We start from the raw sequence: 25,348 nt of genomic DNA on the forward strand, positions 1-25,348 counted from the left end.
TGAGCTTCAAAAGTGGTGTGCTAAACTAACATAAGATGTCTCTAGTGGCTATTAATTGGTAATTAATCTTATGGACATTAATAAATCAACACTATTACTTCTAATTCACAATCAAATATGTAGTTGACTGTAACTATATTACCAAATACATGGTGACCAGAATGGTCCGTTTACCATATTATGCCATTCTCCAAATATTCTGGATAAGAGTTGCATTGAAAAAACATATATCAGAAGCATATAACTGTATTGCCATTTTTGCTTCTTTCTCAGCAATGTATGTTTCAAGGAAACAGTTCTAACATTGTTAGAAGGCAAAGACTAACAAAGGGGACCCGCCTGGGGATTCTTAGTGAACTTCCCTTTATAAGGCACGTTAACTAAAGATATCAGAAGAGGCAAGAGGATCTCACCAAGCCACAGGAACAATTTACTAATCAAAGTCTCAGACTGGAGCTGGCCCTTTAAAAGCCAGTTATCAGGCTGTGTGTCTTTGTATCCCCCCCATAGTGCCTAGTTTGTGAGGTCTACCCAACAAGTACTCAGCAAATGCATCTGCTAGAAAAGGTGGAAGAAAAGAAGAGAGGGAAAAGCAGGTTCCTGAGAATACCACCCACTCACCAGTTACTGCTCTTACATGATAAAGGGTCATAGATTTTTTTTGTCTGTGTTTCCCAGACTTTAAATGTTTTTCAATTCTTTCATCTCCAAAATACAAGTTCCTTTGGCCAGTCTTTTCTTCACTATGCACAATGCACAAGTAGGGTGTTAACTGAATGTGAGTCTTTCAAAACACTGGAAATCACTTCTCTGTATTTAATGTCAAATCATTTGACAGCTCTCATTTAGGACAAAGGGGAGATAAACACACTAATTTGGGGACATTTGTTGTTGCCTTAACCTCTCCCTTCACTATCTGGCTATCAAAATAAGGAGTGAGTTGAATGCAGAATTTGAAAGACAGCCATCACCCATCTCTCTCCCAGATGTTTTCCAACCCAGCCTTTACAAGCAGGGGAAAGTCTATAGAAGAGCCTGAAGGCAGCCAGAAATGCCTTTATATCTTTTCTAATATGAAAGACTGTTCAATCAAACAGAGGAAGGCAATGAGGTTGAGCCATATGGGCTCTTAATATTTAACTCTAGAGCTGTGTTTTTTTTTTTTTCAATGTACACTCCTCATACACTCTTGTCTTTCTGGAGCATCTTTATGGAGAAATAATAATCGAAAAGGTACACACTGCTTAACTATTATGACAAAAAGAAAGAAGAAATCTCATGCGAAATAAGATGCCAGATCCCTTTGGAAGGACTCCAAAGGACAGAAAAGGGATGAGTTCCTTCTCCTGGACACAGAAAGACAGTGTGAGAAATATCTTCCCTTCGTTAGAGGTTGAAATCTAGAGCTCTGACTTTGGAACCAGCTCTCTTACTTGAAGATCCATTCCCTCAGAACGCCTGTAGCGGTGATAAAATTTATTAGAGAGAAACTATGCAAAGTGCCAGCACCAAGGACTCTCCACCTGTGTCCAGAGGAGCTGGTGATACTGGCTTTCCACATGTCATGGATCCAGTGATCTCTTGTAAGTGGCTAAAGTGATCTTGTGAATTAACCAAAGGGCTAAATTCCCCAACCAGTCCTTTTATTCCTACTCAGGCTTACCAAAGCCAGAGAAGTTTCCTGGGAGATAGCGCTTCAGGGTCCTTGACTGTTCTGGACCCTTCTTTGGAGATGTAAGTATTCAAGGGATCCTTTTGCCCCTTGTAGCCCCATCTCCCTCTTGCTAAAGGCAGCAGACATTTATCACTGGAAGCATTCTCCATTCAGCTGCTGCCTTGCAAGGTAGGAAAGAACTCCAGGGCCATGGGCAGAATGGAGAAGCCAGCTCTTCCCCCCGCTGGAGTCTGGGGACTCCTGTCCCTCCCCAAATTCACTTATTTTCCCGCCTCTTCTCGGGAAGCACCCAAATCTCTTCCCCTCTTCCATTAAGAGCTGGCCAGGGAGATTCCGCCATCCAAGGACAAGGAGCATCCGAGCAGGCTGGGCATCTATCCGGCGACTTTGCAAATGTGACACTCCAGGCCGCGCGCGCTGGTCCTCGCCCCGCCCCGGGCTCATTCATTCCCAGCGGTTTCTTACTTTCCAGCCTGCGCCGGGCGCGAAGCGCTGCTTCCCCGGAGAAGCTCTACAGCTCACACCATGCCCAATCCCGTAATGTTTTTAAATCCCAAAAGTCACCGCCAAGAGGTTTTTCTGGTCACACTCTTTGCCACACCTCCACTGTACCTTTTTAATTAAAAGTCATCTGTCTCTCGAATCTTCAAAGGGTTAAGCAAGTAGCTTCGCGAAAGAAAATTAATGTCCTCTCCACCATCCCACTCCCAGCCAAGCCTTCCCTCAGCCACCGTCTCCGAGGCCTGGCGCCCACGTCTGTCCGCACCTCGGTTAGGGGGCCACCACCCCGCGCGCGGCCCCCGCTCCCCAGCGGGTACCGAGAAAAGCCTCACCCTTCTGTGGACGCCATGGTCTGGGGAACGCCCCCTCCTCTTCGGCACAATCCGGCAGCGGTGGGCGAGAGTGAGCAGGCGCCGGGGTGAGCACGAGAGGGTGGCCGAGCGCGGTATTTATGGGGGAGCCTCTCCACGCCCTTCTACCCTCCTCCTGGTTAAGCCCTTTAGCGCCTCAACCCGCGCGGGAGGCTCCGGCGGACGCTAATCCGCGACTCGCTCTCCACCACTCGAGTCCCGCGCCCCCCTCCGCCGGCCTCGGTGGCGCTTGGCTAAGCGTTCGCGGCGCTCGGAGCGTGGCTTCCTGGAGAGAGCGCCGCCCCCGGGGCTGCGGGAGGGCGCGCGGGGACCACGTGCCTCCGCTACCACCTGTGCTGGCTGCGGGGCCCGCAGGCGCGGCGAGCGGCGGTGCACGGGCACGGAGGATGGTGGCAGGCGAGGACGGTGAGTGTGTGTGCAGGGCAGTGTGTGCGTGCGTGCGCGCGTGTGCGGGTGTGTGCGCGCCGGGGGAGGCGGTGGAGGCCGCTGCGCCCTGGCTCGGCGCCGGCCGGGGAGGGATTGCAAGATTTAGTCCCGCCGGAGCTGGGGATTTGCAGGCGATCCCTCTCTATTTTCGTCGAGAGCTGACATCACCGCGCCGCCGCCTCGGGAGACTCCTTTAACTGCCGCCCCATCGCCCCCCATCTCCAGACGCGGTCCCTCCTCTGCTCTCCCTCCCCCTACCCTCCTGCCATAAATTAGCCAAATAAGAAAAGAGGCCCCGCTGGTCGCCCGGGAAAGACTGGGCAGCCAGTGGCAGGAGCCCAGGATCTGAAGAGTCGCTTTTGTTTCCCCTCAGGCCGGCGTGGCCCCGAGTCACCCCGCGCCTGGCGATGCGCAGGCCACGACGCGGAGACCTGGGATGCCCCTCTTTCACCGCCTTCCTAGAGCGGCCCGGGCGCTCCTCCTCACCCCTTGGCACACTGGCTCCGGCTCACACTCACCCCCAAGCTCTCCCTCACAGGCTGCACAGTCGCCCCACCCTCCCACGTCCCGGGTACCCGGCCCAGCTGAACCCAAGCGGCCGAAACGCGCGGGTGGCTCGTTCGCACTGCAGCCCAGCTGCCTCCCTCCCCCGCCGCGGCCCAAATAAATCCCTGGCTTTCAATTATTCATCGGGATTAATATTAATGCAGCTCCCTGGGGGCGGCGGGCGGAGTGCTGGAAAGGCCGTAGATTTTTTTTTTTTTTAAGCAGAGCGAAGTCGGCCACTGGAAGCTGGCTGACAGGGCGAGAAGAGCCCACCGAGGCTGGTGGCTGGGACCGCGTCTCCACCCTCTCAGTTCCGCTGGCCTTGGGTTTCTGAGCCTCGAGGGCGGCGCACAGAGACAGATGGGCTCGGGCAAGAGAGGGTCCGAGGCTCCCCGCCAGCTTTGCACAATAATGACCAGATCTGTGCAGATTTATTATCTTTGGGACACAGCAGACACCTACAGACCCACCACCTGCCGGTGGCTTTGACCGCCGGGGAGGGAAAGACTCACTTTCCTCTTCTGGAAAATGGAATCAAAAATAACCCCTGGCAGGGCAACTGCGAGAATTAAACAGGTTCGTTTTGAGAGCATGCGAGAGAGATTTGCGAATTGTAAACATTCTCTGGAGATGTCAACGGTGTGAGCTTGCCACATGGGAACTGCCCGGCTCCCGCAGATGGGGTCTCGGACCCCCACGGCTCTGGCAGTATCGGCTCCTCACTGTCTTCCCAGTCTTCGTTCCCGCGGCAGTGCTGACCCCTGTCTGACTCCGGAAGGCGGCTGGCCACGTGCAAACTTGAGGCGCTCATCCCAGGACCGTGCCAGGGAAGCCGCAGTCCCAGCGGGGCTCATTGGTTAAATGCCAGTCGCTGGTATCCAAGAATTTGAGTTCTTAGGTGGAGTAATCTGGGGACAAATTCCTCAGCTTCTCTTCATCCCATCAGCAAAATAGGAGTAATATCACCATCCTCGAGGTGCTAAGATAACTAAATGAAATGCAAAAGATATGCAAAGCTCTTAAACTGGAGTCTGGCACTCAGTAAACCCTCAAAAATTATTCAGTTAATCTAAGGACCCTTGAAGGATAGTTTCTTGAACACAGTATCCAAGGACGAATAGGTAGATGAGAGAATTAATAAGAAAAAGAGAAAGAAAGAAAGAAAAACTAAACAGAAGTTCTAGACAGAAGTGCTCACCTCCTCCATTACTTCCCTTCCCAAACCTGAGTGCAAACATTTTTCTCCACCCATGCCTTCACTGTCTCGCCCCTTCACCCCTCTCTCCTTCCTGTCTGCCCCACTAGATTAACCAGATCTATATCTTATCATCCCAGGACCCTTCACAACTTCTCTAATTTTGCATTTTGTTTTTAAAATAGTTATTAAATGAATGTATTAATCTGTATTTAGAGCAATCTCATACACGTATTTAAAAATAATTATATAGATGAAACTACCCTCTTGCACCTTAGTGTCATGTTTGCCATTCCCTTCGCTTTAGCCCCACCAAGAGTGGATGTGTAACTCTGCATCTGAAGTTGTCAGGTGCTTTTGGAACCTTTACAGTCTCATCTTCTCTTTACAATTTAGGGGTTTTAACTTCCCTTTTTTGCTGAGGTGGCAGCTGGAGAACAAAGCCGTGGGAATTTCTCCCAGCCTAGATATTAATGATCCTGTCAGCACTACCCCAGCCCCCTTTAGCATGAGCATGGATGAACTCCTCCATCATAGTCCTTCACTATCTGCACACAGGCAGGGAGGGTTGAGCCTCACCATTCATTAGCATTCACTGCCAAGGGCAAGGTACTTGGTGGTACAGCAACAGAGTAAGTAAAAGGGAAAAGAAAAGGATTAGGGTTATTTTCACTTTTAAAACTATCGAATTAAAAAATACTGGTACGACATTGTGCTAAATGCTGTAAGTCAGAGAGACACATATTGTATATATCATTTTTATATGGAATCTTAAAAACAGGATTAGGGCCCCTACTATTCCTGGCCCAGATGTGCACTATCCCTCAGAATTTCAGCACGCCCTTCCCATTTCCTTCTAAATGTTCCCTTTATTAAACTGTGCACAATTTACTTAATTGGAATATGCTCTCTTTTTCTAGCTGGGACCTTCAGTGGTACAACGTATCTAGGTACTTTGGGCAAATTCTTAATCTCTCTTGGCCTCAGTTTTCTCCTCTGTAAAATGGGGGTAGGTCGTGATGTCAAATAAGGTGATACATATTAAGGGACTTTGGACATGCAGTTAGGACTCAGTAAGTAAGGGTAATCATTTTTATATGTAATCTAAAAAACTCTGAACTCATCAAAACAGAGTAAAATACTGGTTACCAGGAGCTGGGGGGATGGAGGAATTGGGATGATGTTATTTAAGGGTACAAACTTGCAGCCAGTAGGTAAATAAGTCCTGGAGGTCTAATGAAGAGCATAGTGATTATAAATAATACTGTATTATAAACTTCAAAGTTGCTCAGAGAATAGATATTAATTGTTCCTACCACAAATAAGATATGATAATTATGTGACATTATAAAGATGTTAACACTATGGTGGCAATCATTTTGCAATATAAATATAATTTTGCAAAATCAATATATTTATATAAATATAAAAGTATCACATCAACACATTATACACCTTAAACTTACACAATGTTAAATGTCTCATACCTCAATAAAAATAAAAACTTTGGAAAACCACTCAATTATGTTTTTAGTATTCAGAACCTGAGAGAACTCAGGTGAATCATCAAGCACAGTCAGATTGTGTGGGCATAGTGGTTCCATTTTGCTATTATCTCTAGAAGGAACCATGTTTGGGAACCCTGACATCCTGTCCTAGACTCGAGAGACATTGCATTCAGCTTCCCTTAAAGAGGAGGCCTATTAAATCACATGGGATATGCCACAGGTAATTTCAGATAATAATCATTAGCGGAAAAGAACTGATTCTCTTTCCTTATACTGGAGGCCCCCTACCAATGGTCCCACCAGTTCAATTTTTAAGCAAACTGGGGCAGGGCTTTTCAGCACTGGCTGCCCATAGGCCATACTGAGAGAGTTTTTTAGAAAACAATACTTGTGTCACCTGCCATAGACTGGTTTCTTTGGTCTAGGGTGGGGCCCCAATGTCAGTATTTTTTTTAAACTTCCCCAGGTGATTGATTCTACCATAGAGCCAGCATCAGGAATCACTGGACTAGAGGTGGTTCAACAAGATGGCATAGGGTCCCAAAACAGGACCCCCAGAAGAAGCTGGAGTACATTTGTGTGTTTAGCCCTTAGAAAAACAAAACTAAGGAAGACATGATACAAGTCTAACCCCCTCTCTTCAAAGACAGAAAATTTAAAAAATGTATCCAGGCAGACAAGTGTTCTTCTGGACAACCACTGTGAGCAGCTATAAAAGCCTAGGGCTCTCTTCTGTGGTTGTGCCCACACGGAACGCTGAGGGTAAGCCACTATACTGCACTGCCTCCGTGCTGGATCAGAATTCAGCTCTGGGTCAGGCAGACTGACCTGGCATGTATTAGACTCTGTGGCACATTAGGTTCTCAGCTTCCTCATCTAAAAACCCCAGATTGTAGTAATACCCACCTCAGAGCTGTTGTGAGATTAAATGGTATATGTGGGGAATGCTTAGTGCTGAGCCTGGCATGTCACGAGCGCTCAACAAAGGGTCATCCTAGACATGTGGCAACAGCAGTGGGCATACAATTTAATTTACCTAAAGCCGCCTGAAATATGACCTCATTAACTTCTTTTTATCCTCGCAACAAACTGCAAGTCTCCTAGCCAGCACTAAGTTGATAAGGCCTTGAGAGGAGGGAAGAACAAGTAATCCTACAAGCTAGCAGGAACACCTAAATTTTCTAGCATCTCTCTGTCTCCTCTAGGGATTCCATGTCATGGCAAAAGCAGAAGGGGTGGGGACTCTGATGTTTTCATAGAGCTCTACCTTTCTTAAGTCTAGCTCATGGGTTCTCAAACTCAGTGTGAATAACACCTACTCTGTAGGATTGAATACAAAAAGTTTTACTATACTATACACTGATAGGTGACTTAAGGGACTGGCAAAGTTAATTTTTACCATAGGGGATTTCTTTCTTTAACCTCACTGATTATTTACTTCAAGTGTAACCCAAGCTACGAGAAGCGATTTGCCACAGTTGGATTAAGGTAGTGTTTCCACTGGGACTTCATGGTGGTCATACTATTACCCTTACTTACTGAGTCCTAACTGCATGTCCAAAGTCCCTTAATATGTATCACCTTATTTGACATCACGACCTACCCCCATTTTACAGAGGAGAAAACTGAGGCCAAGAGAGATTAAGAATTTGCCCAAAGTACCTAGATATGTTGTACCACTGAAGGTCCCAGCTAGAAAAAGAGAGCATATTCCAATTAAGTAAATTGTGCACAGTTTAATAAAGGGAACATTTAGAAGGAAATGGGAAGGGCGTGCTGAAATTCTAAGGGATAGTGCACATCTGGGCCAGGAACAGTAGGAGCCCTAATCCTGAAGGGAAGTTACTGGAAACTAGAGTGGCGTGCTGTGTGGAGAGGACCACCTGATGGGAACTGAGACCTTGTTGCCACAGCGACTTGCTGGAATGGGACCTAGGAATAAATAACTGCACCCTTTTCCTCCTGTTCTCTCCTCTGGGGCACCTATCCACCAAAGCTGGAAGCTGAAGACAAGGGAGCACACTGATACAATTACATATGGTCTCTTCAGTTCAGCCTTCCTGGGGAGCACAGCAGTCTGGAGAAAGGTGGAGAATGGGTCTGCAGGGCCACCAGATAAAGGAGGGGTGAAGCTGGGGTTGGAGCACAGTCTTCCTGCAGATCCTTGCTTTTAACCTCTCGTCTATGCAACTTTTAATAATAATAATGTCATCATTATTGGAACAAATTGCCCTCATGATATGTATAGGGACCTCTCCACCTGGAGGATATTCCAGCGGAGAAGACGACTCTGTCAAGCCATTTGCTATAGATTAGAAGAGGGTGTATTTATACCATGGAAGAAGTCACCAAATGACCTCAAAGGTTCCAGTCCTAAATTCTACAACTTGCAAGGTTCTTTTCCAATCATTATAGGAGCTTAGTTAGACCAAAGAAGGGATAAAGACCCTCCTCTTCTCTTCTTGTGCTTTTCTAAGGAATGCATTCCCTGTCCTGGTTCTCCTTCAGATCGCTTGAGATTGGTTATTACATCTCCATGTAGGGAAGGGTGGGGAAACTCCTAACATAGAAAAGAGGAAAAAAAAATAGTGCTCCACTGTTTTCCCATAAAAGGCTGTTAATAAACTCATTCTGCCTCATGATGACAACAGAGGAGAAATGTTTCAATATTCAAAGTTTATCAGAAGAAAGTGACCTAAAGAGAGAAATAACAGCCAAGTGACCCAAAGGCTGCCCCCTCCAAGAGGGACTGCCGTTTGGTAATGTCTGAGAAATATGAGTTTAACATTTTCCCCCTAAATGCAGTAACCATTTCATCTGCCTTTCTCTTAAGGATTACTACTGCTCTCCAGGATTTAGGAATGAGAAAACCACACACCATCAGCTCATTAAGTGGGACATTCACACATGCAGTGCTTTGCAAAGTTAGAACCATCCACTGAACAAATTTGTCCTTTCGGGTTTCCATGCTGCTGCTCTGGTAAAGCATGTCTGGGCTTTGGAGCCAAGCAGGCCTGGGTTCATATTCCAACACATGGCATTGAGTGGGCCACTGACTCCCTTTGAGACTAAACTTCCCCATCTGTAAAATGGAAACCATTCTGTGGCTGCAAAAATTACATCTGTAAAGTGGGTATCACAGGATCTGGCACATAGAGCAAACACGTTAAATGTCCAAGGAGTCACAAGCTCTGTGTCTAGATCTGTCTTTTAAAACTTTGGCCCAATCTTTAAGACTACAAAACTAGACACCTTATGGTTTTTAAAAAATAAATAAAGCAGAAGAAATATGGGAGGTCTTTTCATTCATACCATTAATATGAGTATGCTAGTTTTTCAGAAATGTGAGCTAGTTTTAGGATGAATAAAAAATATGAATGAAAATTATTGCACAATGTTCCTGTTTTAGAGAAAGGGTGCTATTCTCCATAGCATTGGCCCCAAAGCCAAGACCATCTAAGAGAGAAACTGGAGAAGCCTGAAACTAAATTGAAAATGAAGATGTTTTAGAAAGAGAAGGGGTGTTAGAGTGGTAGCTAATGGGGGTAGAATTTTCACAGGGGCAACCCCAGATCACTGTTTTAAGAATGCTAAGGTGGTCACAGTAGGAAATGTCACATGGTCCTCAGAACAGGCTCACCTGGTGGGAACTGTGCATCTCAGCTCTGTTTGGAGCAGTGAGTTTCAAGTAGAGTTCATCTTCCCTCTTTCCACTTTGAATGACCTTGAGTAAGTCACTTAACCCTCTGGGCACCAATGGGGGTAGTAATGATCCCATCCACTGGGCTCGGATGAGAATTAAATGAGGCCATGTGGCATTATGTCCTTGGCACCATTCCTGGCACACAGCCATCGCTATTGTCACCTTTATCATGTCAGGCCCCTGGCTGCCACTGCTCTCACCATTTGAAAGTGATGGTGGTGGCACTGTTTGGGTCCAGGAATAAATACAGCCACAGTTGGACCTACCTGTAGCTCAGTGTTGCTGATTGCAGTCACAGAATGGAGAATAAAGGGAATCATCCATCTCACAAGTATGTGGAGCCTTGAGACACACGTTCAGTTCATTCACTCTTGTTAACACACATGAGTGAGAGAGAAGTAAGGGAGTTCTATTTTTACCTCCCTTTTTACGCTGATGAGAAAGAGATGTTAGTTCACAGAAATCTCAGTTCAGACAGAGAACTTAGTCTAAATATAATCCATTCTTCAGGCAGAAACGGCCTCATTAAGTAGAGAGCCCAGGAAGAATGAAACATTTGTTAGCTACACTTATTGCCTGATGAATTCTAATGGCAAGAGTGTGACTTCATTCCATTTACTTAGCATGGATAAAAGGGAAAGGAGACAATGGAAAAAGATGAATTGCAAGTTCTGGGTGTATCATTCCTATATGTCAGCATCTTCTGTGATGAGATGGCCTGAGGCTAAATGTCTGGATTGATACAGATTCTTAATGCCTACTATAAAAACCATAAAGAATTTGAATTAGACTGTCTCTTTTTTTAGTAGCTTGTTCCTGTATAAAGTGGAATACTTTTTGAGAGTGATTGCTAATGTTTTAATTTCTACCCCCAGTTTCTTCTAATCATGGCAAAGAATGCCAGTTATGCATTTTCCTCTTTCCTTTGTTCTGCTGGGACATTACAGTATTCAGTAGTTACAGCTTTATGATGGGCCAAAGAATGGAGAGAAAATTTTTATCTTCAGGGGGATTTCTCTGCTTGACACCAGCTCACTGTGGTTAAACACTAAATGATTTGGCTAAGGACTGAATCAGGGATCCAAGCCAGGTTCTTATGACCTCAGAAAATCCAAAGATGTGATTCTTGTTCTATATTCTCTATTCTCTTCTTTACAAAATTACTTGGTAACCCCGAGAGGGGCTTTGTATCAAATCCCAGAAGTCATTTTCTTATAAAGTTATTTTCCTTTGTAAGAGCATGAGGAAGATAGAAACCAGGTAATTCAGTTCTAAATTGAGATTATAGATTCCGAGATTTTTTTATATCAAAGGATGAATTATGCTGTGGGTAAGTCGGGGTTCCTATGGCCAGGATCCTCACTGAACTTAAGCCACCTGATGATGTAACTAGCCTGTTGCTAGGCTACCGCTTCCACACCTTTAGGCAATAAGCTGCTATTATGCTATATAGGGAGTTCGGCCCAGTGCTCTGGGTGGAGGCAGAGACGCTAGTGCTCGACCTACTGCCAGGAGAACAAGCCAGGTAATAAACCCTTTTGCCCCAAAGAACGTTTTGCTGTCAATTTATTTGGTCACATTGAATCCATAGCAAATTTGCCCGGGGCTGAAACCCATTGGCAAAACATATGCCTTTGCACAACAAAAGTAAATCAGAAGGATTCCAATTCACTTGGAATCTTCACTTATTAGCACCTAGATACTGTTTTATGTGTAACACCCTGTTCCCCTTTTTTAAATGAGGATTATTATCATTCTCTCTCTTCTGGTTGGAATTAGCTTTTCCTAGAAACTGTAAGTTCAGGAACACAGTACTGTTCTTTCCCTCTGAGAATCCCATTTCTAACATTATTCTTCACCTGAGATAGCTATGCCCTGATTTTATGTATTGACTTCTTTTCTTTGTTGACAAAGCTCTCCATCAGACCTAGTCCACAAACCTCTGGATGAACACTCAGTGAATTGGAATACAAATGTGAAGTGAGCCCTAAAAATATCAGCCATTGAAATGGTCTTCTTAAAATGCTGGGCCTCAACAGCATATCCAGGCAGAGCCCTGCCAGGCAAAGCAAGTCCTGCTGCCAAGAAAAGCAGAAAGAGACCACAAATTGCTACCAAACCACTCCAAAATGTTCTCATCTTTCCAACAGCCTTGAAAAGATAAACTTCCCCAAGCCCTAGGGATCCAAACGATTTCACTCAAAATGTTCACAGGATCCTAAAGGCCGAAACATAAGGCAGGCAGGAGTAAGGATGTAAGCACCTCATGGCTCTGCATCTTGCACTGGCTGTCAGCTTTCTTTTAACTCAGCTCATCTCCACTGATGAGAATTCTCTACTAGAACAATATGCAGCTGCTTCAGTGCAGCAAGATTCAAGGTCTGTATGTCCAGGTTAGAAGCAGAGCAGAAAACCCAAAGTCAAAGACCAAGGCTCTGCCTGATGAGCTAATGACCTCGCTAATAATTCCTAGTGCTCACGTTGAGATCCGTGGGGTTTTCTCTATGCAGTGTGGTCCTGCCAGGGTCCTCTCACTTAGTTCTCCCAGCTCCACAGGTGGCCGTGCACCATGGGATTCTGTTTCTAGCCTCACATTGGCACCCTCCTCCTCGTGATGTCCTCTGCAGCTTTACTGGTTTCTGGAAGTTGCTCAGATATGCCAGGAGCCCCCCTTCTCAACATCTTTTACACATGATCTTCTCTCTATCTGGAGTGCTCTGCTCCACCCCTACCCTACATCTAGTAGTCAACTCATCTCAGCCATCACTTCCTCAGGGAGGCAAACCTTTTACTCCATCTCCACCAGATTAAAGCAGTTACCCTGTTATGCAATCTTACAGCATGCTGTATTTTCCTTCCTAACACTTATCATGATTTCTCATTTCTGGGATGATGTGACTGAGGGGAAGCATCTAGCTCATTTTGTCCACCTTTCTTATTTCAGCCCTTGGCACACTGTACACACTCTATAAATTTTTGTTGGTGAATGAATGGCAGTCAGGTAGAAAAAGTAATGAACACACAACTCTTGATTGAATTCAGGATGGAAGAGATTTTATTGACTAATATTCTGATATCGATTAATATTCTCTTATACATAATGTGGGAGGTCCATTAAATTTTGAGTAGGTAATGAATTTGACAGCATAGAAATTCTTAAATTCCAGTGTACTGTCAAGATTTATTTCAAAAGAGTATTGAAAAATTCATATTCAAATAAGATTCATATGCATAATTCCTGAAAACAACTGGGATTATGCTGGAAAGGAGGGATAAAATAGCTGCAAATTTCCTACTCGCCAGCTGGTCCCTTTTAATACTTGCAGCCTTACTCCCCCTCCCCACTGCCACACACACACACATACACACATGAAGATGGGAAGTGCATTTTTTAAAAATCACTGTGAGCCCTGGACCATTGTCTCAGAAATTTACCTAGACGTCTCCCACTTCATACCATCCCACTGTTCCTCACTCTCATCCTTCCAGGTTCTTCTCACCCATGGCCCCATTTATTTCTGCTCATCCTTTCCTGTTACTAACCCCACTCTATAGATTGCCAAATTTATTTCCATATGCTTAGACCTGAACAGCATTCTAAGAGTTCTCCTCTCTCTACCCCTCATGGGGTCTGTTGTAACTGGTTTCTCCATCTCCAATCTCTCTTTCTCCTGAAAAACAGCAAAACAACCACCATAACAGTGGCCAATAGTCAGAGTGCAACTGGCTCAGACACTGTGCTATGTGCTTAACTTACGTCTGCATTATTTCACTGAATCTTCATATCTTTCATGCCCATATAGAAGAGGTAACTGTGGGGTAGACATTGAGTGTCATACTTAAGGTCACAGCATGTAAATGATAGAGCTAGAATTTAAGCTCAGACTGGGTCTTTGAACCACTGCCTCTGTCTAGCACAGCTAGCCTGATGGGCCTTTCTAGAATTCCATTTCTATCCTTTCACTTTCCTAGAGATATCAAAGTGAGCTTGATATTTGTAAATGGCAATAAGAAGCCAAGTTATTAATCCTGGCATTTGAGACACACCACCAATTGGCCTCACTTTGGCCTCGCCTTGGCTGGCCAACTGGACCCGCCATTGTAATAAAGGTTCATGTTGAGAAATGACTGGCCCTTCTCCAAGCTAGCCCCATCCATGCTTCATCTTATGGACTTCCCAAGTTCTTTCTGTACTTACAACATCCTTCTTCCCCATCATCCACCACTCCAAAGACTCAAGTGAAGTTCTAATTACCCTGTGAGTGACAGTCAATGATAACTCTGGCCTGCTTGGACTTCCGTTTCATCTCAATTCCTGTTGGAGTTTATCTAAGAGAATACAGGGTGACATGGCTACCCAGTCATTCTTGAAAGTCCTCTTGCTGTGTAAATACAGCCACTCCTAAGAAAAAGTACAAGTCTTACCTAAATTATACACTTTAAATTTTATGTATGATATAAGTGTTATCATAGAGTACACAAAATTTAAGTAAAATCTCTATGATAGCCAAGACTTTTACTTGTATACCTGTAAGTATATACCACCAGAAACACACGTAAAGTTGAACAAGTTGGATTTATTGCTCCTGGAAATGAGAGTACATATCATCAGGAACTGTGAAGTATCTTATTGAGAGTATTGGAAGGAACTCATTATAGGGTTTGGGCTTCCATTAGGTGATTTGGTAAAAGGTTTCAAGGAAGTGGTGCTTTTTCTGGATTGAATGCTATCAGTAAGTGGGGGTAATTGGCTATCTTAATAAGTCTTGTCCAGAAGGAAGAATAGATTGAGGCTAAAACAGTAATTGGTAAAAAAGCATCAGTCATTTATTAACCAGGAGAGGGGGATATTTGGTATTTTTGTGGTTTGTATAGGGATCTTGCTTTTGTCTGTTCATAGGCAAGATATAAAGTGGTTTTGTTTGTGTCTTGATCCATCACAGTCATAGAATGATCTCAAATGATATTGGCATTCTGTGAAATTATTGATCTTCAACAGGGGAATGCCACAGCCTACCTGTGAGTGTCAGGCCGGCTCCTAGGCTCCACAGCCTTGCTGAGGGTTGGGAGCTACATGTATGTAAAAACAAAACAACCACTACAAAAGAAATTTGAAACAAACTACTATGGATGAAGCAGGAGCCCACATGTGTCCTCAGTTGACAACCACTCTTCCAGCATTAATATTCCATGAGTTGTGGTGGTTTTTAACCATGTCAACTCAGGGGAAGCTGAAACTATGTTTGCAGAATTCTCTTCCTTTTGTGGTTCCAAGTTAAAGTGGGCACAAGAGAAACTTTCATGAGACTCAGAAAGGAAAATGAAGCAACAGCTCTCCTCATGCACTAAAAATTGGTAGAGTGCCTCAGGCACTGTGGCAGTTCATACATAATGTCCCTGATCTAACAGCTCACCTCGCTTGGATAAGATGGTACCTAGGCCCACAGCTCCTCCAACAACCTGCTGGAAATCCTCTTTCAGCTTCGGTGAATGTCGTTCCCATCTGCTAGCCCAGTTGATTTCAGGTCCAACACCAAACACAAAGGCAACAGCCTCCCACAGACTTCACTACTGCCCACAATTGTAAGTGGCCATTCATATCCCTTATTCTTTACGACTCTTAGAAGTTCTGATTCTCTGAAAAAACCCTGAGTGATAAGCACTCCAGATTTCCAGCTAAGAGGAGAGCTCCCATCCTTGGAGTAACGTCCTAGCATGCAAGGGCCATGTCATGAAGGGAGATGAATGATACTCCTACAGCATCAGATATGCCCAAGGGAAAGGCTCTGGTCTGACTTGGCTCCTGTCCTGTCCTGTGTTTCAGGTTAGTGTGACTGAGTGTTTGCAGCCCACGAGAGCAGAGCAGGGTAAAAAGATCTGGTGGGGGGGGGGGGGTAGCTGGCTGCCAAATGATCATGGCCTATTAACAAGCACCTTGAGGTGGTGTCACTAGGACTTGGAGCCCAAATCAGCTTCTGAGGGGATCAAAGTCTTAGCTGAGATGGCATAAATGTGAACCAAACCTGAGGACACAAGGATGGAAAATGGCAGTAAGTAGCAAGAGGATGTCAAGACAGTAGGGAACATCGTGGTCCAGATGAGGGGTCAGGATAAAGTTAGAGAGTGAGAAGAATGTGCATGGACCCCATGTGAGATGTGCCTACAGAGGTGGAGGCTTTATGGAGCTGTGCCCAGCTGGACAGCCCTGCCCCTGCCAGGAAATACAGACACCAAATGTATGCCATGTGCTACAATCTCTTACTTAGCTGTCACAGCTACCAAAAAGACAGATTTTATTATGCCAACCTAACTGTTGATGAAAGAGAGGTTAGGTGACTTGGTCTGGACCACTCAGAAAGTAAGTTGAAAGACAGGAATTTGAATTTAGATCTTGATCATACTTCCATTACACCTCTCCAGATCTGAGTCTTCTAGTCTTAAAGAAGAAAGAAAAAGGTCTTTAAGAAACCTGATCAATACCTGTCAAATCCAGTTAAGCAGTAATCAGAAGACTGTAGCCTCATGGCAACCTCAGCTCCCCAATTCCTGACCCTCTGAAACTGGGAAAAAAAATCAACATTTCTTGTTTTAACCCACTAAGCATTAGATGTCTGTTACTCAGAGCTTGATAACTAATACACTGCTCTTAGGTCAGGCCATGTGGACACAGGAGGTGGGTGAAGGAGGAGGGTGTGACTTATGGAAAGCCCCAAGAAAGCCTGACAAACAAAGAAAGTACCAGGAACTCTCTTCTGGCTCAGGGAATTATGCAAAGACGGAGCTGGGGAGGCAGGCTGGGAGGCAAATGTGTCCTGACCTCCTGTTTGGGGGCTAAAGTCCTTGAGCTCAAAGTTCTCTTGGATAGGCTGAGAAAGGGTAAAGTTTCTGTCTGAGTCTGTAGGGCCAAGTGTCTCCGAGGGTGCCCTGTACCCACCCTGGCTCTTGGCCCTCACAAAGTATGGAAAAGACCAAGAAGTTCCCACAAGCCCCTAAGGGAGAAAGAGTTGGTCCCTGAGACTTTGGCTGGGTGGCTGCCAGAGAAGGACGTCACAGTAGAATGAGACGGAGTGACCCAAACCAGGATCAATGAGGAGACCACCCCACAGCCCAGGAGTGCCAGAGCTGAGGAGGAGCCGAGTCAGCAGGGAGGGCTGGTGGCCCCTGGGAAACAGCGAGACCACGGTAGTCACAGACCCTAGCACCCACTGTCAATGTCGCAAAATGCCCAGGAGGGGAAAGAGCCACCACACACACCCACAGACCGCAGGACTCAGGAGTGCTTGGTGTAAGCCTCCCTGGCACCATCTTGGAGGGGGAATCTGGTGTGGACAGCAGGGAGAAGGAGGAAAGAGTGGGTCCCCCACAAAAGAGAACGTTACTGGAAGATCACTTCAGGGATTTGAATGGATTGAGTCATTATTTTCCTCCACTATCTGGTGGGAGCTGAGGGCACAGTTGGAAGGAAAATCACATAAGTTAGAGAAAACAGTGAAGCTATAGTTTCTTGGCATATTTCAATCTAGTGTGAGTAAATATGTGATTCTAATTCAGATGCTAAAAAAGTGTGTCATAATGATTTATGGAGGTTCAAAGCAGGGTTGTGCGCTAGATCTAGAACATAAGAACCAGAGGTGACATGAGAAATCATCTAATTCCTGGTATTTCCCTCTGTTGTTGATTTATCTGATGCCCCCCATGTCCCTCCTCCTCCAGCTCATGACTCAGCAAACTCCAAGGGTTGGTATTGAAAAGATGGTGTCAGCTTTGCCATATGCATTCTTTGGGAATTCTAACTTCAGGATCTATTTTAAGGGGCTGTCATCAAGCCACTGGCCTCTACACAAGTAGCTCAGAGAAGCAGTATACAGGAATCAGAGCCACAGCACATCTGTTCTGTAGGTCAGAAGCCAACCTTCATTTTATTAAAATGTGTACAGGGGACTGGGAAGGAAAAGGACCCCACTGTGATGTGGTAATGTACACAAAAGCCCACACCATGTTCAAACTCCACTGTCCTGGGTTGTCACACAGGTGGCTCTTTGGAACTTGGTCTGGCTAGAGCCTTGGAAGAGGCCTCTGAGGCCCAGATCTCCTGGTCAGCCTTCTCTTGACCAGAGCTGACCATGACATTCGTACCACTAAAGAGCAGGTGGGGAAGGCCACCAGGTCGGTTGAATGGGGACCTTTTCTTTGCTATTCATAAAGTCTTTTTGAAGAAACTTAGTTCTTGCAAGCAGCCCTGGTGTCTTCCAAATAGTCCGAGCAGTCAAGGAGGCAACGCCTACCAGAAAGTGAGCTCTACTCACCCTTTACCGAGTTTCTTCCCTGAAGTCAGAGCCCTGGCCCAGCCAAACTCACAGGGAGCAACACCCTTCAGGTTCACACCTCATGTAACACATGTACCGATGGATGCATGGAAAAGCATGCATTCCCAATGGGCCTCAGGCTCATTTCATGTTTCTCTCGATCCAGTCTTTAAAAGGCAGTACCTTGCTGAAGGCCGTGTACAGGCTGTGGCTGCATGTTCTGTCATAGCTCCAGCTGACCAGCCCCACCAGGTGCCAGCGTGGCTCAGGTGATGCCCGTCCCGGGAAGGACACAGCCGCAATGCCCCCCGTCTCTGCAGTGCAGATGTTGGAAGGCACTGTGGGGTCTCGGCTGGCGCAGAACATGTTGTCTGTGACACTCACTGGGATACCGTGGTCTTCATGCTGCTCCTCACACAGCAGCGAGTCCACCACTCCCACCACCCCAGAGCGCAGCGTGTCATTCTTAAAGCCGGGACTTCTCACATCTGCCAGGACGTTCCAGCCTGCCACAGTGATGCGGGACTCCTGAAAGGAGGTGCTGAGGTCCCGAGGGGCTGCAAGGCAGATGGGCTGGACATGGGTGCTGATGCGAGCCTTGTCTAGCAGCTTCAGGATGGCAATGTCCATGTCCAGCAGGATGGGGTCATAGTTGGGATGCAGAATGATCGCAGAAATCTACAAACGCAAGGAACGGACAGCAATGGTGAGCAGCAGCCCCACGGTAAGCAAAAGCAAGCAAGCCCTGGGGTTACATAATCCAGAGAAAATTTCTGAGAGACAGGTGTTCTTTTTGGAGATACTTTGTTCAAGGGACCCTAGAAAGCAATTGCTCTAGGGCAAGGGTTGCAAACTGACATGCCTTTTGGGGCGTGGCAGGTGGTGTTAAGTAAATGGAATGGACAGGTGAGGCCACAGAGAGTGAGCTGGCTTACCCCATCTAGAGTGGGCAGTTGTCCCGGCTGACCACTGCCATGTAAAAATGGGGCCACCACTCTCACTTTGCTAGAGAATAGACTCCTGATCTTTATTTGAAACCTCCTGATTGTTAAATGTTGGCAAATAACTGATTAAAAAATATGTGTTAGTGCTATCAAAACACAAACCCCTATGGGCTACCAGTTTGCAACTTCTGGCTCACTTCAAAAAATGCCATTTACCTTCAAGTCAGTAACACAGAGCTACACACAGAATGGTCCACAAGACTTTTCCACCAAGATCTTCACTGATGATCTCAATCCTTGCTGATCATTCTCTTTGAAGGGGGCCTTTTGGATCTTAAATATGCAGTACATTGAGGAACTTTGATGTACACGCCCTATTAATTCAGCTACATATGGGCTCATTTCCTCAGGACTTCTCTTGTGTTGAACTAATCACATTATACTGGTCTGTCTCTTCCACTAGCCTGTGGACCTATAGGACAAAAACCATGCCTTATTCTGCTCTGTCTCTCTCCCTGTGAATGACATACAGTGGGAGATCAACAACAGTGGATGGATGGATGGATGAATGGACAGACGGATGGGCAAAGAGAAGGATGAACAGATGGAGTGATAGTTGGCCAGGGGTGTTGAGGAAATGGAAGACAGGCAGGGAAAGAGAGAAGAATACTGTAAATTGATTAATATCTTGGATAAAACCTCTCTATGTCCTCAAAGCCTACCTTATATGCCATAAACATTATAGGTGATTAACCTTTGATGACTACAATGATGAATAATATTTGTTACTATGTTATTTTTAAAGCAATTAAGGTGAAAAAAGACCCACAGTTTCTGGATGCCTTTTTTTAGTGTCAGTCAACATGAGGTCCTGGACATCTGCTTCAGGCAGGCTGGGTACTGACGTGCTTTGGTAACAGGACAGACCGTCACTGCTCTGCTGGTGCTTCAAGTTTGCTGAGCTGAGACCCAGTTTCCAGTTACAACCCTTTCTTACCCGCAAGCTCTGGATGGTCTTCTCATCTCGGTCATCATCTCGGTAGAATTTCCCCAGGACAACTTTGAGGTCTGCCGTCTTAATCACAGTGACCTTCCCCAGGTCGGTTACACAGTGCGCAGCCACCACAACAGTGCGCTCGTTCACCAGGGCGCCGCTGCAGACCAGGAACCATGTGTCCTTGTGTAGGCTGCCCCCAGGCACCCCACTGGCCCTCCTGTAGATGGCTACCTGCCATGGCCAGCGCATCCCCTGGGTTTTTGGAGCAGTGATGTTCTCAGTTTTCCCACAGACTATGGAGAAAGCACCAGTTCAGTAAGATAAGCTCAGGCTTCGAATGTGTCATTTTACCGAGAAAGCCCAAATCTGGAAAGGTGGGTCCCATGGATGTGCTGACCACTAAGATTCTAACTATTTTTTCCCCCTTTAAATATTAATCAATCAACATGGTTGGCCTTGAAGTCTAGGGTTAAGATTGGAGACTTCTGGTCCCAGGCACTTAACTATTAGTAGGACTTTGAGTAAGCTGCCTAATCTCTTAGAGCCTCAGTCTTCCTGCCTGCCAAATGGATATAGTAAACAAAGTCATCTCATAGAGTTCTTGAAGAGACTGGATGAGATGATGCATATTTAAACAGACTGAAAATATCATGACTATCATTACAAACATGACCACAATGAATGAAGCCATACTGTTCTTTGACAGAGGAGGGAATGTAGCTTAGTACATGCAACACTCCATTCCAGACACCGCCACATATTATCTCAGTAATCATCATCATAAAGTTATGGGTAATTAATACCTCATTACCGAATTAATAACAATTGCTTACTTAATACTATTGGATGATGAGCATGGAGCTAAGACAGGATAACCAAAATGACAGAACTGGAAAGCCTTTTGCACCTTTATCCTTTTCCCCCCTTGGTGTTTAATGACCATTCTCTCCCTTTTCTCCAAGTAAATATGATAGAGTTATCCACAAGAAAGTATGCCCTTCCCCAAAAAAGTCATCTAAGATTTAATGAGTTAATTTTTTCTGAGTTATAAATTTAAGCCAAAGAAAGGACGCTCTTAACTGTGGAATTTCAGACATCACCACGCTATGGAATGCATTAGAGGACCATTAGGACAAGGAGCCTTCCCCAAAAAGCCTTCAACAGAGTTAACGGCTTTCCACAAGCAGGCATGGAAGATGTAAGCTGCTCCAGCCCCAGGACAAGCTTTGACTCACTAGGGATGCAGGACGGGGCACGTCCACTCCACTTCCCTGTCCTCAGGCACGTCCTCCGGCTGCTGCCCAGGCGGCGGTAGAAGGGCGAGATGCACTCATACTGGAGCTGGGTATGCAGATGCTGGTACCCGGCGGGCAGGTCCCCAAAGGGAAGGACTGGCTTCTTAGTAGGGGTGCTCTGCAAGTTCTGCTTGCTGAAGGATGCCGAGTACAGCTGGTGCAATGGCGTCTCCCTGCACCGGGGCACACGGGCCCAGAGAGAGCAGGGCGAGAGACAGTCATTGTGGCCTCTTTAGTATCCATGCCAATCTCCATGTAGATATGTGGTTTCAGGAGAAAAAAATGGCTATGTCATTTTCTGTCTCTTTCCCTCTCCCCATTCACCTCTCTCTCCCTCTCCCTCCTCTCTCCCTCTCTCTCTCTCTCTCTCTCTCTCTCTCTCTCTCTCTTCCATTGAACCACAAAGCACATTCTCTTGCACTCCTCACCCTTTATTCCTGTCTCCATTTCTGGCATGCTTCTAGCAGCCTAGGATTTTAACCAAACAGGGCGATATCTGCCATAATAGCTGCTATCAAAAAGTAGGCTGTAACATGCACACACACACACACACAAATTGTGAAATTAAACAGGAAATAAAGTTAATCTGAGTGAGAGAAATCCAGGCATATTGTTTTACTCTAACTCATCAAAATGGGGCAATATTAAGAACTGACTCAACTAACCGATGTTAATACAATAGCTTGATGTAGCAGTTAGCAGATGTGATTAGTACACCTCAGAGAACAGAACTTTCTCAGGGCACACTGATGAGCGGAAATATGGAGCTTTGTGTGTAAATGTGAAAAGGCTTTTTGAATGAGCTCTGAAATCAAAGCCCCCAGAGACCACCCCTGGGAGAGATGTGTGCACATTGTACAGCTTGTGCTCCTTTTATATCAGTGCATAATGCTGGGAACTGAAAAGTTAGAATTCCTTTAGGAAACAATGTTTTCATCCCTGCTTGATGAATGGAGAAAGGAAGCCCAGGGAGGTAAGGGAGTGTCTGAGGCACAGGCACACAGGAAGCCAAGACAGTGCCCAAGGCAGTGTTTAGCAGTCATGATTCCCAGCCAGTGTCTCTACCAATTTACTACCATCTTGGGAAATCTATTTCATGTGTCTGTACAGTGCTTCACTCAGAGCACATATTACATCCACACTGGTTTCATTCCACAAAGCTTTTAGCTCATGTTTAGAATGAGGCCCAGAGTTCAAGGAGCATTTGAACTTGGAAACAAGCTCATTTTTGGACTATGTGTTGAAGGTCTCTGTACTGCCTTTGGGAGTTCCCAGGCATAACCCCACTCCAGCAGCCTATCTTTCAGACAGCTCCTTAAAGCCAAGTTTGAGGCTTGCTTTCTCATCTATATGAGAAAGCGTATCTGGCACCTTGTCACCTCTTATAATTTCCCATTCCATTTGCTTTTAAAATGCAAACCGAGTGGTCTTTTCAACAGCTCAGGGTCTCTGCTACTTGGGAAGAACAGGTTTATCGTACTGAGTGGAGAGTCTAACCCCAAGTAAATCACAAAGATCAGAAAAGGGGATAGAATTTGGACTCTACTGCCACTGTTCCCAAGGAAAGGCCTTGCCTTCAGAGGGAAAGACAGAAATGGAATGAGAAAGTCAGAGGAAGGGCAAGAGATTGATGACTATCCTAATTTATGAATATTTCAGGTCTCGTGCCAGTCACTGGGATTCATTGTCCCTGTTTCTAGAAGCAATAGCGACCACTGACAGACCTTCATATGTGCAAGGCATTTTGCTAAGGCAGTTACATGGACCTTAGTTAAAGCTTAGTGCCAAAGAGAGCAGAGCCTGAGACCCTGAAGGCTCTGAAGACCCTGAATTTGCATCCGGCTTTGCCACTTTTTCTAGAAAGGTGACCCTGCGCAAATTATTTAACTTCTCTGAGCTTCAGTTTACCTCTCTGTAACAAAAATGGTGATAAAATCTATAACAAAATGGTAATAATAATAATAACAGTTACCTCAGAAGTGGTAGTGAGGATTAAATGAGCTAATACATGTAAAGCACTCACAAGAGTAACAGGCACAGAGCAAATAGTCAACAAACACTATTAGCATTGCATTTAATCCTTACAACTATCCCCAGAGACAGATGTTATTACTATGATTATCCTTATTTTTTCAAAAGAGGAAACTAAATCCTCAGCAATTTAGGAACTTGCCCAAGAACTAAAAGAGAGACAGAACCAGAATCCACTCTTGAACCCTTGTCTGTCAGCCCAGTCATTCATCCGTAAATGTTTCTGGGGTGCCTACTATGCAGGCACTGTTCTTGGCACTGGAACTTCACCATTAACCAAACAGAAAATGTTCCTGCACTTGTAACTTTTACATTTTTTGGTGGCATTTGGGGGAGACAGAAATTAAACAAACAAAAAAATGTACATAAGACAATGGGTACAGATGGATGCTAGGATGAAAACTGCAACATGGCACAGGCCTGCAGGAGCTGGACAAGGAAGTCAGCTCTTGCGCTGAGGGTGGGGTGGGGACAGTCAGGGAAGGTCTCTCTGCCAGGTAAAAACTGAGCAGAGAACTGAAGGAAGTGAGGCATTAGCCTGGTTGAAATCCAGTGGAAGCAGGTTCCAGACAGAAGGAGCCACACATGTAAAGGTGCTGATGGTGTAGTGGAAAAGCAGGGTGGTCCATGTAGCTGGAGGGGAGAGTGAGGAGAATGGTAGGAGATTAGATAAAAAGAGTAATTCCTATGAAACAAGGATAAGTAGAAATGGGCCTATGCTCTCCCTGCCGGTGGTCCCTACCTCTGTTTGCAGGAGAAAGTACCTGAGGGCTCACATCCCTCATCCGGGCAGGGTATTTATCTCTAGTTCCTGGGCTCCACCAGCCTACCTCATCCACTTGATTACTACCAAGAGCATCTCCCTAAGCCACAGGGGGCTGGATTTGGTAGGAATGCCATCTCCTAGAAGCTGCTATAATAAATACATAATAATTTTAAGAAGAATCAAGTATTAAAATCCAGTTCCTTAAAGGTCATCTTAAAGTCTTGCTTCCCATGATCCAATGAAATTTGTACATCTGCCAACAGTTGCTACCTCTTGGCTAAAGACACTTGGCTAAACAAACGTCCATCTAACAACCTCTGTTCTTTCATGACCAGTTAGCACTGAGTGTCCCCAAGAAACCCAGACTGTCTTTGGCCAAACACAAGTGGGGAAGTGGAGGGGAGAGGGGGGAGAAGAGACACATTCATTTGCCTTTAAAGCAGAGTTCAAGTATTTCCATGTCACCTTGACTGAACCTGCATTGGAAGAACTCTCCGTCTCACCAGGTCTGAGGTCTTTGGTTCTCGGCAGGCTAGAGAGAAAGAGTGAACGCTGCATAATCTTTTCCCGTATTGACCGTTCACAGCATTCAGTTCAGGTTCATCACTGACCACCCTTTCTGGACACCAGGTGCCTATTCCCCGGGGTCTCAGAGGGGTCACACGCAGCTAAGCTCGGACAGCCCCCTCAGCAGCAGGGTGCTGCCTTTCCTCTAAGTTCACAAGCCCCTCTGAAGAACCAAAGCAAACACCTCTGCAAAGTTGGGTGATTTGGAACAGTGGCAGGTAATAGAATAGGATGATCTGTTTACATGAATAATATTAGCGAACTTGATGGAAAATGGAATAGAAGTCAAAGTGAAATTTCTAAAATATAGCCTATCATAGGGAATTACAGGGCTCTCACTGAAAAGCAGACAGCAGTGTCAACCACTGACAAAGCTTGAGTAACTGATTCTTCCATATCCTTTCTCTGTAATTAAGGCTCCTAACAACCTTTTGAGGGCACCTTCAAAGCCCAGTTTAATTTTGTTGAAGTCTTTCTTCACAAGTGAAAAGGAATCCCTCCCATCTCATTTTCCCAG

At 45.5% G+C, this 25,348-nt stretch overlaps 2 protein-coding genes across 7 annotated transcripts in view; both read right to left on the bottom strand.

Moving 5' to 3' along the window:
- Positions 1-2,667, bottom strand: part of SLC1A2 (solute carrier family 1 member 2) — a 140,851-nt gene extending 138,184 nt beyond the window's left edge. The window contains exon 1 of one of the 2 annotated variants that reach the window (XM_036891762.2): positions 2,509-2,667. In XM_036891762.2, coding sequence (XP_036747657.1) covers positions 2,509-2,525 — 17 coding nt within the window. In that variant the 5' untranslated portion in view covers positions 2,526-2,667. The remainder of the gene's footprint in view (positions 1-2,508) is intronic. The other variant, XM_036891759.2, reaches the window with a different exon arrangement.
- Positions 2,668-17,812: 15,145 nt separating this feature from the next.
- The window catches only part of PAMR1 (peptidase domain containing associated with muscle regeneration 1), a 158,051-nt gene continuing 150,515 nt past the window's right edge, over positions 17,813-25,348 (bottom strand). For all 5 annotated transcript variants that reach the window (XM_057507555.1, XM_057507558.1, XM_057507557.1 and 2 more), the window contains exons 8-11: positions 24,730-24,796; positions 21,408-21,640; positions 20,173-20,465; positions 17,813-18,909 (exon numbers count right to left, since the gene is read on the bottom strand). In XM_057507555.1, coding sequence (XP_057363538.1) covers positions 18,373-18,909; positions 20,173-20,465; positions 21,408-21,640; positions 24,730-24,796 — 1,130 coding nt within the window. In that variant the 3' untranslated portion in view covers positions 17,813-18,372. The remainder of the gene's footprint in view (positions 18,910-20,172; positions 20,466-21,407; positions 21,641-24,729; positions 24,797-25,348) is intronic.

The sequence above is a fragment of the Manis pentadactyla genome, chromosome 9, assembly GCF_030020395.1.
Source record: "Manis pentadactyla isolate mManPen7 chromosome 9, mManPen7.hap1, whole genome shotgun sequence".
NCBI lineage: Eukaryota > Metazoa > Chordata > Mammalia > Pholidota > Manidae > Manis > Manis pentadactyla.